Below are 15,051 nucleotides of genomic sequence, written 5' to 3'. Positions count from 1 at the left end.
ATTAGTATTTATTTCTATCTTGGTGCAAATTTCTCTTCTATTTTAACTGGACACAATTTGCTGTTTAGAAGGGATCATTCATGGGATAGAAAATTTGTTAATCAAATCAATCTAAGGTAAAAGACATTGCTTATTGAATGTCTAGTTACCAATTATGATAATTCTGATAAAGTTGTTATAATTTTTGAACTTTGAAAAATCTAAAAAGCAAATGTGGTATTCCTTTTTTTCTAGACTATAATTAAAGCAAAATCGAGACATTGTGTGAAAAAATTGTGAGTGAATGAAACAATATCATTCAATAATATGAAAAACAAGTAACACTGAACAAATCATCCTTCAAGTTTTCTTCTGCTGGTTTTAGTTTATCGTTAACTCATTATCATACTCTGAAACATGATTCGCTCATGCTATTTTTTGTCTTTGCTTTAGTAAGGAATTTAAGTATGAAATTAAGAGTTCTATATTACGTAAAGGTAAGAGAGAAAAAATATATGAAAAGTTTATAAACTTATTATGTTAATATTTTACGTAAGAAATATTTTATATAAGATTGAAACATCATTATATTATACGTAAGTTATATTGATGTAATCTCCTTACTCAAAAAAAGGCGCATGAAATCAGAAACTGACTATTTAAGAGTTCAAGTGTAAAATTGGTGATTCATTCCTTTTCAGCAACTTTACTCAATTATGTTGACACCTTGACATATAATAGTTCTATTCATCCAATGTCCTAAAAACATATATTTTTTATTATTATATATTTATCATTTTATACATAAAGAACGATAATCGGAAATGTATATAATGAATAAAATTATTTTATGTTAGTTTTCAATTGTGTATAAATAAAAATATATTATTTTGTATATAAGTTTAATATGTTATAATTGGTAATTCTAAAAATATAAAACGTAGTTTTTTATTTATGTTTTTAGGGATAAAATCCTTGGGAAAATAAGTCACTTTTGTATCATTCAAAATTATTATAAAAAAAAAAAACTATAAGAGTTTAAGTAAATTTTAATTATTTTTTTAAAAATACAATGTTAAAAGTAAATTAATGAATAAAAAAATGTAAACTAATTATGTTATTTATATCAAATAGTTAATGTATTACTTGATAAATTATGTTAAAAAATTTAATTATGTTCATTTAAATTACTATTTTTTTGCATCAACTATAATTAATAATAAGAACTAAAATAGGATATTTAAAAAATATTAAGTTTTAAAACTAATAAATATTTCTGTACGAACTAAAAAATAAATGGACTTATATTTAAAGGGATAAATACATATCTAAACTTTTCTCAAGAAAATTACAGCACTAATTTAATTTAATCTAATTAAAATCAAATAGTCCATGGAAACCAAAACCTTTCTTGACTGCTACTAATTAACCATTAATGGACATTGAAAAAAATCTAACGCTAATCAGTTTCGCTCTTAAAATTAAAAGCAACATTGAAGAAGAAAAAAAGTAACACTCAAATTTCAGTCCTTTAACATTTCCGTGTTTGTTCTGTTTGTTTGTAGTTTAACATGTACTAATTCTCATACATGGAAACGTGGTTCATTCTCTCTGTTCTGTGTTTTTTCCTTTGGCTGATTCTCAAATCCACATGCAAAGTTCTCTTTCCTCCACTCCCTCCGGGACCTTCCAAATGCAACTTTGCATTGCTACGAGGATACCTCACTGACCCCAAAACCATTCTTCAAAAACTCGTCGCAAAATATGGCCCAATCTTCACTGTTCATGTTGGTTATTCTCACCCTGATATTTTCATCGCAAGTCGTTTCCTTGCACACCAAGCTTTGATCCAACATGGCACCATCTTCGCCGATCGCCCCAAGGCTAACCCCACCAACAAGGTTATAAGTAGCAACCAGCATGACATTCTTTTCAGCTTCTATGGCCCCAGATGGCGCCTCCTTAGACGCAACCTCACTTCAAGAATCCTTCACCCCTTGCAGGTTAAGTCCTATGCACACGCACGCAAATGGGTCCTAGCCATGATCCTACAAGGACTCGTATCTGATTCTGAGGGCAACAACCCCATAAGGGTCATTGACCACTTTCAATATGGCATGTTTTCTTTGATGGTTTTGATGTGCTTTGGTGACAAACTCGATGAGAAGCAGATAAGGGAGATTGAGGACAGTCAACGTGACATGCTTGTGAGTTATGCTAGGTACAGTGTCTTAAACTTTTGGCCAACAGTTACTAGGATTTTGTTCTGGAAGAGGTGGAAGGAGTTTTTGCAGAAGCGGAGAGAGCAAGATGCTGTGTTGATTCCTCACATCAATGCTCGAAGGAAGGCTAAGGAAGAAAGAGAAAACAATGGCTCAAGTCAGTTGAGCGATTCTGTATTCTCATATGTGGACAGTTTGTTGGATTTGCAGATCTTGGAGGGGATAAATCTTGATGATGGTAAAATTTGCACCTTATGTTCGGAGTTTCTGAATGCAGGATCAGATACAACTTCAACTGCATTGGAGTGGATCATGGCAAATCTGGTGAAATACCCCAAAATCCAAGAAAGTGTAGTGGAGGAAATTAGAGGGTTGATGGTTGGTAGAGAGGAAAGGGAAGTGAAAGAGGAGGATCTGCATAAATTGCCTTATCTCAAGGCTGTGATTTTGGAAGGGTTGAGGCGTCACCCTCCATTACACTTTGTGGCTCCTCACAGGGTAACTAAAGATGTTGTTTTGAATGGTTATTTGGTGCCTACCTATGCCTCAGTGAATTTCTTGGTGGCAGAGATAGGGAGGGACCCTACAGCTTGGGATGACCCCATGGCCTTTAAACCAGAGAGGTTCATGAACATTGGGGAGAAAAATGGAGGCACAACTTTTGACATAATGGGAAGTAAAGAGATTAAGATGATGCCGTTTGGGGCTGGGAGGAGAATGTGCCCTGGTTATGGTTTGGCAATGCTGCACTTGGAGTACTTTGTGGCCAATTTTCTTTGGAATTTTGAGTGGAAGGTTGTGGATGGAGAGCATGTTGATCTTTCAGAGAAGCTGCAATTCACAACAGTAATGAAGAATCCTTTGAAGGTTCATATTTTACCCAGGCAATAGGTATTATTGACAAGTTATTGGTAACATTTTGTTCTAAACAAAAATTTCACTTCTGTTTAATGACTACATTGCCAAACATTTCAAGCATTCATGTGATTTTCTTTGTTTGTTGCTGTTAACATTCATGTAACCAGAAGTTACTGTCCCCTTTCCCATTGCTTTACTAAAAAAATGAAGATCAGCTTTGACAAAATTAACTGATTCAAAAAGCAGAGAGTGGGACAGGAGTTAGGAACAGCATTAAACTTATGCTCAAATAAAAGTCTGAAAGTTTGAAATGTGGTTTCTTTGATCTTGCCATGAGTTTCTCGTCTCTACCTGTTGAATGAGAGTTTTCAGTTTTTCAAACCCAGCTACTACAGAAAGAATGTAAGAAAAGTGTGACAAATAAGTTAAATGAAATAGCTAAAAATGGTAATAAAACTTAAATTGAAGAATAAACTATGAATAATATAAATGTTGAAACAATTGCAGTACTTGTTCAGTCTGTTTTCCAATTACTTTGTACAGTACATAAATTGACTGGTAAATCAAATATCAGTTCAAACATTGCTGATATTTGCCTCTGAGCTAAGTGATCCATTCGGATCAAGCAGAGCGGAGTTGCTTCCACACATTAGGGATTACGAATGGGCTAAAGAATATTGCAGGATATATGGATTTACTGTTTTGGTGAGTTTTCAAAGGATGCATTTGATGCATGAAAAAGAAGATCTAGCAACATTACACTTCAAGATGGTGCAAGGCCTCTTTACTTCCTGGATTATTATTATTAGTTTCTGGAGCAGTAACTGCATCTCTCTCTAAATATTGAATGAAATCCGTTACCAAAGGATCAGTCCAAGGGGCTCCCAATGGTGCTTCATCACCAGCAACCCACCCTAGATGGCCACCTTTGGGTGTCACTACTAACAAGCAGTTTGGATTTTCCTGACATGATAAACAGTATTATAGTTAAAATAAAATGAATGAAAATCAAATAAAGACAAGATGAATTGTAGATGATTTGACAGAAAAAGAATAAATAAAATAGGAGTTTGTTCAATCAGCCACCAGAGAGAAAGATTAGTAGAAACCAAGAGAGGTAACGTAGATGATTTGACAGGATTTTCTAGGATACATGAAAGCACAACACCCAATAATGTGATGGTAAAACATGTACACATAACAAAGCCATTATTATCAAACACACTGATTCTGGTATTACCAAGAGGAATTTGGAACTTCAAAAATTTTCGGCAAAATGGCACTGTTCCAAAAAAAAACCAAATGGATCTGGTTGGACATTATTTCTCCACCTAGCACTTTTTACTGTTCAAGGTCGGAATTCGGTCTTCAGGAAGCCGAATTGCGATCTGGTTGGACACATTTGACTGTTCTAATTATGAAAGACTCATTTGAACTTGGTTTCTGGATCGTTTTTGAGTATAGAGTTATTTCACGAGTATTGGTCACTTGTGTACTTTTGATATATCAAACACATTTTAGTCAAAAATTGAATGGTAACACTAAACTTCATAATCCCACCTCTATATACAAAATTACATACCTTGATATCTTCACGAGGAATTCCCCTATAAGGAGCAATCGGATCATTCGCAGCCTGAAAAAATTAAGAGATTCTTCTGAGTTCAAACTTTATTTATTTATTCATAACAGAATGTGCAAAAACCTAGGCACTCTCAATTCAAGAGATGGGGGCTAGGGTGCACTTCGGTTACAAGCTCAATATCTTGATTGATAAAAATAAAGTCAGTCTCGATTGAAGATTCATTTCACAATTCCCAAATACTTTCTTCTTCCTTTGCAATGTGTCACTTCGAAAGACTGAGTATAACAAGATCAATAAATAGAGTTCAAAAAGCATAAATGACAAAAAAATTAATCACAAACGCAGGAAGTAGGTTTTCATTTCAATTTTACACTAAATACAATAAGAAACATAATAAAATTATTTTAGGTCAACAACAAATTTTACCTGAATGCAAAGCAAAGGGGTCTTGACATGTTTTATGGAATCTGAACTGCTTGAATTAGAGTAATATTCATCCACAGACTTGAATCCAAAAGAAACTGCGAAGCCTCATAGATGAATATCTGAGCAGACATAATTCACAAGTGTGATCTATCTATCTATCAAGCTTCCATTAAGTAGGGGCACATACCACGTGTCAGTCCATCATCAAATTCCCTAACAGACTTAGCTTTGGCTGCCATTGGAATATTAAATTCACCACCCATATCTTCAAAGAGTAAAGCATGTCTGGACTCAGAAGAAAAACACAAGATTTTAGTGATACCATCATAGCCAGAAAAATGGATCCATTTATAAGTAGCTAGAAGAAGAACCACAATAACATATATAAATTTGTATCACTTCTTGAAAATCTTGCAAAGAGCCTTCGAAAGGGCCTTGTCATAAATAATGTTAAAGCCCTTTCGGAAGTCCTCATCCGCCACAACTAAGTTGAAAGGATTACACAATGATACAGCTCCAGAAAGAGGACAATTGTGAGACTCCTGAAATTAGCAATGAGAAATATAAATAACACACCAGAAGCAGTACTCAATGGATAAAGGCAAAGACAATCCACCGAAAATCACTTCTAATTGTTTACATTGTGGGAATAACGTGTAATTTCAATCCCCATTTCCCTTTTTTTTCCCACACAAAGTAGTTTTGGCGTAATATCCTCACTCAAACAAACACCTTTACTATTTTCCAAACCACATAAACCACCAATTTGATCGATGCAGGAATGAGAAATAATGGTACCTGGCCCACGTAACGAACAAGAATGTTGGCTCCAAGAGACCATCCAACACCATATAGATTAGCATTGGGGTATCTACCAGTGACATGAGAAACAACCTCACGCATATCTCCCAAAAACGAAGCTGAATAGAACTGCACATCAATGTTCACACACCAGCACAATCAGTATCCATATAATAGTTCTTTTTATCCAATGTTCAATTCAAAATTGTTAAAAAATGAACTTTAATCCTATCTTAATCTCACAAAACTGGTTTTATAACTGGTTCATAATGCAGGACCTCCAACAAAAACAAACTCAACTCTAGATTTAGTTTTATCAGCAACAACAATATTGACCTGACCTGAGGAGTAGTAACAGGGCTATCTCCACAACCGCGGCTGTTGAAAACCACAACACGCCATCCATTGCTTCGAGCTCTAATCAACATGTGTCTCACATACGAATCTTCACTACCTCCGGTTAAACCTGGCTGCACAAACCCCGTCACAATTTTCAACACCCCATGACTTCAAATCAACAAAAAAAAGTGTTCTTTTTTTCGTTTATAACGGACCAGCAAGATTAAGACGGGAGAGTCAGGGGGCAAACGGCGGTCGTCGCCGGCGGCCCAGTCGAGAGCGACAGCGCCGCCGTCTTGAGTCCGGAGGCACTCCCGGCGGAGCCTGACGTCGGGGACGGAGCGGAAGAAGGCGGCGAATATCGTTTCGAGGTGACGGTTGGCGGCGAGGAGGGGGAAAGGACGGTAGGGGCGAGCCAAGTGAGGGAGGGCTGGGAGGAAACGGTGGTGTGCGCCGCCGAGAATTTCGAAGGAGGGATGGGTGGTGGTGGCGGCGGCGGCGGGAGTAGACATTGGTGCGGCGGAAAAGGTGACGTGGCGGGCGGAGAAGGAAAAGCGAAGGGGTGTGATTAGTGAATTAGTGGTGTGATTGTATGGGCGGAAAGAAATGGGTATGGGCCCCGCCAGAGACTTTGCCATGCTCTCTCTTTTTACCTATTGGGCAGACACTGTCTACCTTTTTATTTTAATCATTTATGCACCACTCCCACTCTATTGATTGGTATCAGAAATTAAAAGTGATTTTTACTGAAAATAAATAAATTTAAATATTTTTGTTTACTTAAATTTGTTTATCTCAGTTAAAGAAAAGAGAGGATAGTTTCCATTCTTAATATTTCGTTTTTTTTTTTCTGTAAAGTAGTAACGTTTTATTTTAGAACTTACTATATTTTCCTCATTTTGAATTATTCTCTTTGAAAAAGTTTATGAAACTAAAAGAGAATTATCTACGCATTATATAAAGAAAAATTAGTATTGTACTAAATTTAAATGCAATAACAATAGCTAAAATAAAATATTACACAAACTGATGTTGAACAGAAATAAAATAAAAATATCACTATACTATGGAAATGCAAAATTTATTCGAGTAAAAAATCAACGAAGTTTTAAAATATTAGTTAACCAGTTTTATTTCAAGAGAAGTATTAAAAGAACACTGTTTGATTATATAGATTTGGCCCTTAGATTCTAAAATTAAAACATTGTAAGAAAAATTCATTCATTTCTTTTGACATTCTTGTCCAATCTCATCAAATGCTTGATGTTATATTTATTATTTAGGATGTTTACTGTATTTTGTGTATAAAATTAACCAGATGTGTAAACTTATAATTATTAAAAAAAAGTGTTAATTAAATACCACGAATACTTTAATATTTATCATTTGTGATCGTATAGACTTTTTCATCATTAAAGTATGTAAGAAATTTTTTAAAAATAAATATAATAAATAATTTATTCATGAATAAGATGACATTAATTTTGATATTTTAAAATACATTAAAAATAGATAATATTAACTCTCATTAAGAGTTACATTACTTTAAAGTAAGTTAAAAATTTTCAAAATAAACCTTTCTCTCCATAATGTAGTATATATATATATATATATATATATATATATATGGATACAATAAATACATCTTATGGGAGAATGTTAATGCAATCAATCATTACAACACTTTTTTTTTATTTGAACAAATATATTGAATTAGATTTAGAAATTCACATCTATTACATCATATTTATTTTGTTGTCATCACAATAAAATTACATAAAAATATGTTTTCAATTTAGAAGAAACAATTATTTTTCACGTCATATATTATACATCTCCAATCTTAAATAATTTTTTACATACTTGCAATTTGTGTGTAATTACATTAGTTGACGCTTGAAGGCAATTTTCTTTTTACATAAAAAGTTAAAAGAACTAACTATATTTAACTTATTATTTTCTTTAATATGCTCAATACATTTTTTTTCTAGCTAAAATTCAAATATTACATTTTGAAAAGACCAATTACGTAACGGCTAAAATATTAATACAAATAAAAATGTATTTCTCAAAAACAGCGAATTCCATCTTTAACTTGAGAATTTTAAATTCGACGATAACAAGGGACCAATTATTAAAGACGTAAAACTAAATTCAACACTTTCAATATACAACAAAATTAAGATCAACCTTAACAAAATATTAAAACCCCTAGAACTTATTTAATTTAATCCTCAGATTTTTTTTTAGTGATAAATTATAATTTTGATTTTTCTTTTCCCACTTATTTCGGTGTTTTCGCGAGTTCGAGCGTAGTGGTTGAAGGTGTAAAAAAAAAATAATAATAAAATAAAGTAAAAACAGAGACATGCATCTGGGTCACACTGCATTGCGCGCAGGGTGAGAGTGTGGACGCAACAAAAAACGATTGTGTTGATTGGTGATAGGAAAGAAAGAAGCACAGAAACTAAGATCATGAAAGGAGGGATATAAATTTTGGAGAAAACACGGTCTCCGAAATCCTCTCTCTTTCTCTCTCTTTCTTCAATTTCAGACCCACAAAATCGGATTCCAAATAGAGGGGATTTGAGCGGTTAAAAAACGCATTTTGCAGAAAAAAATGGAAGAGGCAAAGGCATTGCAGCAGCAACATCAACAACTTCTGTTGCAACAACAGCAACAACAGCATCAACAAAATTTTCTGCTCTTACAGCAGTTGCAGAAGCAGCAACATCAACAGCAGCAAGCAGCTGCAATTTCTCGTTTTCCTTCCAACATTGACGCTCACTTGCGACCTATCAGACCCCTCAATCTCCAACAGAACCCTAACCCTAACCCAAATCATCCTCCCAACCCTAACCCTAATCCGATTATCAATTTGCATCAGAACCCTAATTCCAACCACCTTCCGCCCCAGCAGCCGCAACAGCCCCCACAACAGCAACAGCAGCCGCAGCAGCAGCAGCAGAAGATTATTCGACCCGGGAACCAGATGGAGCTCCAGATGGCATACCAGGACGCGTGGCGGGTCTGCCATCCGGACTTCAAACGACCCTTTTCTTCGCTTGAAGATGCCTGCGAGAGGTTTGTTCTTTAATCGTACCGGCATCATGCTTTCTGTTTTTTTGTTTTTTGGTCACTGTGGAAACAAAAACAATGATGGTGTTTTCCATGTTTGAATTGCAACTTTGCATATATTTTTTTCACTTGTGACCTGTGCTACTATATTTTGTTTTTCTGATCCTTCTCTGACCTCGCTGACTGTGATTTCCCTGCTGTTTTTGTGAATAATTTGAGAATGACTTGCGCTGAGTTTTTTGGTGTAGAAAGAAGCTAGATACTTGTTCTGTGTGTGCTTTCTTAGTCATATTAATTAACGTTAGGATAAGAAGCGATTTCTTGTTACACTTCTCCTTTCTTAGTGTATTGTGTGAGTGACAAGTGGTATTGACGAGGCTTGTTTAATCAATTAACGTTTTCTCCTTAAATTGGGAAGATCACAAGAATGTTAATAACCAATGGCTTTTTTATGGATCTGATATATCATGAAACCCTTATTGAACTGAAAATTTGTAGATCGATATTATCATTGAAGCTTTTGCACAGAGCCGTATGGGAATTTGCTTGTTGATGGCTGAAAATGTTTTCTAAGAGGAGAGAAATTGAGCTGCCCCTCTGTATACATCAGTGTGGTTTACTGGCTTTGCAGTCACATTATTGCTGCTTATTAAGAATTTATTTTTTACACTTATATCAGAGTCTTATATCTCTCGAGCTCCCTAGTTTGTGATATGCTTTACCATTAGGTCAATAGTGTTTGAATGAGAAAAAACAGTTGCCATCAAATGAAGCTACTATTTATAGTCTGTATGGATACTTTAGACTTTAGTGTACCAGAGAATCTACTTAAAGAAGTAATATTCAATATGAACTATATGCTATCACTCATATATAGACGAGTATGTGGATTTATTTACTTTTGGCTGAAACACCAGGAAAAAATTCTTTGTCCTCCTAAAGCCACAAGATCGAATATGATTTTCATCTACATGTGAGAACGAGGACAAAACCCCTGTCCCATTAGTTCAAATGATGTGTTTCCTTTTTTTTAAAGACCAAATCTTTAGAAATATTGTTCATCATGAGTCTAAACAACTTATTTCAATGCTTTCTTCGCTTTTCACAAAACTAAAATTCATGCAATCTATTCTCCCATTTGGTTCTTTGAATGACCTTCCTTGTACGTGTCTAAATCAATTTAAACAGTTTTTTTTTCATCTTTGCCTCAAATGGTGTCACAGCAATGTTTTATCATATGCAGTCTTTTCTTATTTTGTCAATTTTTGCCTGACCAAATATCCGTTACTCCCACATTTTTCTCATGTTGTCTCTTTAAAGCCTAACCCACTGCCATCATAGAGCATAGCTGGATGATATGATCACAGAGTAAAACTTCTCATTGCACTTTATTGGAACTCTGTAAACACAAATAACTCTTCATACTTTTCTCCAGTTTCCATCATTTGATGATACCTATGTTCCTTTTGTTTCTTGCTAAAGATGCCATGCATATATTTTATCTTACTCCTAGTTTAGCGAAAACCTTTTGTTTCCCAAGTTTGTCTGGAAAGCTCAAGTTTAAAGTTAAGTGTTTGCATTGACTCCCGAATCAATTACATGTGAGAAGTATGATAAAAAAAATACTAGGATTATTAGATGAATATCGTATATTGCATAATCTGTTGCTATGAAATAATAAGTGCTTTACATGATATATTCTTCTCCTATCATGGATAAACGAATGTTGGTGATATTTCTATTTCATTGTGTGAAAATAGCCTGTAAGAGTTACAATAATGCTTTGATCATACTCTTTATTTTCATTTTGGATTTTCTTTTTGAGAAAAGTTGTAAATGTGATTACAATGCCCTCTCCAACAAAGGTGAATGTATGTTAGGAAATTTCTTGTTGTTGGAGAAATAATAATAATAATAACATTCTTCTGGAAGTTGGTAGAAATAAGTGACTATTTCTTCAAAATAAACTAAACCAAACACACAATAACTTGTGGAACTTCTCTGAGTAAATTTCCGAGAATCAGATGGAATGTCCTTGTGTTAAGTAGAATACTAGATATCATTTTAATGCTCGTCACTTGCCCTCATTGATGAAGCGTTGAAGTGATTTGTGTTACTGTGTATTTTAGAGGTAGCTACCTCTTGCTGCAGCACTCATCTGCTTGTGGCGAGGTGTCTCAATCTGGTCATAGGTTGGCTAAGCTTATTTGCATCCATTGTTTGTGGGTTGAAAAGGGCTTGCTTGTGAATAAGATTTCACCATTGCACTATCCAAAACAAACAAAAAAAATTGTTTAAGAACAGTTTTTGTTATGAATTGATTTCCAATTTGCCATTTCTTTTTTCTTCATCATGTTAATTTATCAAATGGAAAATGAGATTTTATGTGGTGTTTGTTGATTATTGTTGATGGAACTTGGTTTTGTTTTCATTCATTTAAAGCTGCACTTGGCCAAAAATCTAATTAACATCTTTTGTCATATGCTTGTCCTACAGTCTATTTACAACTATATTTGTGTCAGTTTTTTTCGTGGTCTGAATACTGATTTTATCTCTTCACTTGCAATTTCTCTCACTGCAACCTTCTCCTTTTGTGAATTAGCTATGCGCTTGCAGAATACTCTCATGTTGCTTTCCCCTATTTATTTGATTTTAAGTTAAATTCTAATGTGTTCTTTTGTTCTTGTGTATAGAGTATTTTTTGATATTATGTGATATTTGACTCCTTGTTATGTTTTGTTGCCCTGCTTCTGAAATTGTTTAGCATCTCATAGTCGTCCCCTATCCCGAATTCATTTTTCTTGCCATTAACCCTGATTCTAATAACAAATCAAAGTTTACCTATTTATCTATGTTTGTACAGCAAGATTAATTTGTTATCTATGCCATGTCCTTATTTGTGATTTTACTATATGTATATTATATTTAGTTAGATATAGTTCTTCAGAACCTAGAGCATTTAGATTCTATCAAATTTTGTTCTTGCTCTGTCATATGGTAATTTATATGTGCTAATGGTACTTGAATAAAGGGAGACAAAACTTTCAGTTTGATTACTGTGATGTAGAAATGAACTGGTAACTCGTTTATTACTACAGTGCAAATGTGTGAAGTTTTTCGTTTTAGAAAATCTGACAACATGATTTCATGCGAGGCCTTCATATGCATGTTCACGATGATCTTATCAAAATAAAATGAAATTAGACATTAATGTCTTCGTATTTTACTTCCCACAATTTAGTTTTTAATATGATAAATTAAAACAACAATCAGTGCTGCTGAGCACTTCCTATTACTTGCTGCATATGTATTTTATTACAGCATTAAATGCTTTTGGGTCCTGATTGCATTTCATTGAAATAATCTAAGGACAGTATTTATTGTTTCAAAGAAAAAAACAATGCTGGTACTCCTCACCCCCACTTCCTATGTTTGATGCAATCGGAAAATGTTGTCATGGATTTCTTATGTTTCAGAATTTCCCTAAATGTTCTTTCCGCAGGTTATTGCCTTACCATGTTGTGGCAGACTATGAAGAAGAAGAGGATGATAGGATACTTGATTCTGACACTACTGGCCAGATGCTTTCGCGGTCACAACAGTGGGATAATAATATTGCTGCTAAAATTGCTGAATTCACTGCAACTTTTGAGAAACAAGCACTTGCCTTCAACATCATAACCCAAAAGAGAGGATTGGGGGAATTCCGGTCAGAGGAGAGATTGATGATCGAGCAGGCACTTCTCCAAGAAGAAAAAAGAGCTAATTATGAACTAAGAGCAGAGCTAGAGTCGAGGGAAAAGGCAGGCCGTGAAGCCCATGAGGCAAAACTACGAATGGCAGCAATGTTTCAAGCAGAACAGGCTCGTGCAGATTTACAGTCTCATGCTGAAATGATGTCTCGAGCACCCATGAGAGGGAGTGCACTTGGTTCCCAAGGCAATGACATTGTGATTGGCCATGACATGGGAGAGCAAGATCAGGGAGGTAACCCTGCTGAGATGATCAATGGATGGGGAAACAATACTCAGAGAGATGAGAAAGAGCCATCAGAGGATTTCTTGAATGATGAAGCTGAAAATGGAGACACTGGAACCCAGGATGGCTGGCGCGAAGTTGGTGAATTTGATTTGAATGCTAGGTGATTCTGGACAGTGATTGAATAAAGCCACTTGGGAGAGTTTAAACTATGTGTAAGGGATCAATATCCATTTTAAAAATCATTGTCCTGGGTATCAATCAATGTCTTCAAGTTAGTATCTTAAAGATTACTTTCAGGATCAAAATCTATTTCACAGGGGCGCAAGGAAAACTATTGAACCAGTATTAGATTGGATGAATATCAAAGTTTATGCTCTAGACTAGTATAGTGCAGTACATGGTTCATCATTGAGTGCTCATAAGTGTTATATAAGCATACAAATTCAGTCAAATGTATATCGTTAGTTTTCTGGAAAACTCTGGTTTCATCGTTTTGCCATTCCATTTTTTCAGGTTGTCTGAAGTCTTTAAGATCTTTTCTTCCACTATAAAAAAAATGTTTGATTATGTTTTGGGGACAAGTTATCCTTGTGATGTGATGGGAGAAAGGAAGAACAGATAAATAAAAGTAATGAAGAATTAAAACACGGTTTTAATGTTAAAAAGTGCTGCTGAACAATTATTACAGTGGGCAACGTTTGTGAAAGAAATGTGTTCGAGAGTAACCCTTTTGATTGACTTATATCAAGTGAATATTTGTCATAAATAAATTAATGAAGTTATTGACTAAATAATTCTGACACGAGATAATAAGGTTGTTAGCTTTTTGATAATAATGTGCTTTCATTAATAATAGTTGCTAAAGCTTTAAGTGATAAGTGAGGTCACTTATTAAAAAGGGTTTGGTAATTAACATATTATGATTATTCACTTAATACTAGCAGAAATGAAAATATGAATTTAAAGTTATATGTTTTAAGGTAATTAATCACTGGTTTATTATTTAATTATACTATACTTAAAATATATGTATATTTATCGGTATAGTGAATTTATACCATTATTTTTAACTATGATTTACTGTTACTTGGTTATGAATAAAAAGTAAAGTTTAAATTATGAATATGATAATAATTATAAAAAAAATCACCTTTTTCTTAATTTTTACTATAGAATATTTAAAAATTTATAATAATAATAATAATGGTAATAAAATAAATTTATGTAACAAAAAGTTTTTCTTATTCATGAAACATATCTTTGACACTTTATTCTTTTCTTTAACATTCTTTATGTTCCTCTTATTTTACTTTTAGAGCATTAGTTATATTTTATGCTTTCTCTTTATCTTTTCAAGCTTATTATTTTTGTCACTTTATTTCACTTTTGCTGGTTAAGTTCTTATTAGTTTAATTTTTTTGGTCAACTTGTTGATTCAACGTTTCTTTAATCAAATGTGTTTTGTCTTTCAACCAACATTTCAATAATTTTCAGATTTGATTATTTTTTCAGTTACGAAAATTTAATTTTTTTTTTATCAACAACTGTTAGTTGTTAATTTTTATTAGTGGGAAGGACAGAGTCCAAGACCCTCCATTCCTTTCCTTCTAGCCACTAATATTGGTTGCTCAAATTTAAGAAATTTAAAAATTGAATTTAAGAAATCAAAATGGCTTTTTAAATATATTTAAATTCAAAAACAACTTACTTCAAAATTCATGTGCTAAAAAATATGTAAAGTTTTCTGAATACTTGGTACTACGTGACATAAATCATAGACTA

General features: G+C 33.7%; 2 protein-coding genes and 1 pseudogene across 2 annotated transcripts; 2 read left to right on the top strand and 1 right to left on the bottom strand.

The window, feature by feature from the left end:
* The first annotated feature begins 1,420 nt into the window (after positions 1-1,420).
* LOC114168249 (cytochrome P450 89A2 pseudogene) lies at positions 1,421-3,188 on the top strand (annotated as a pseudogene).
* A 333-nt stretch (positions 3,189-3,521) lies between these two features.
* Positions 3,522-6,883, bottom strand: LOC114168250 (esterase/lipase/thioesterase family protein). Its single transcript, XM_028052999.2, has 8 exons — positions 6,426-6,883; positions 6,213-6,341; positions 5,869-6,000; positions 5,470-5,612; positions 5,258-5,355; positions 5,071-5,165; positions 4,642-4,695; positions 3,522-4,022 (listed from the first exon to the last, which is right to left on the bottom strand). The coding sequence occupies exons 1-8, from the start codon at positions 6,846-6,848 to the stop codon at positions 3,816-3,818; spliced, it is 1,281 nt and encodes a 426-aa protein (XP_027908800.1). The 5' UTR covers positions 6,849-6,883; the 3' UTR covers positions 3,522-3,815.
* Positions 6,884-8,579: 1,696 nt separating this feature from the next.
* Positions 8,580-13,768, top strand: LOC114169843 (mediator of RNA polymerase II transcription subunit-like protein). Its single transcript, XM_028055170.2, has 2 exons — positions 8,580-9,294; positions 12,791-13,768. Exons 1-2 carry the CDS (start codon positions 8,831-8,833, stop codon positions 13,431-13,433), a joined length of 1,107 nt encoding a protein of 368 aa, XP_027910971.1. The 5' UTR covers positions 8,580-8,830; the 3' UTR covers positions 13,434-13,768.
* Positions 13,769-15,051: the final 1,283 nt, after the last annotated feature.

This window comes from Vigna unguiculata, chromosome 11, assembly GCF_037176805.1.
Source record: "Vigna unguiculata cultivar grain cowpea cultivar isolate G323 ecotype 2 chromosome 11, ASM3717680v1, whole genome shotgun sequence".
Lineage (NCBI taxonomy): Eukaryota > Viridiplantae > Streptophyta > Magnoliopsida > Fabales > Fabaceae > Vigna > Vigna unguiculata.
This window is presented reverse-complemented; position numbering and strand designations above follow the sequence as displayed.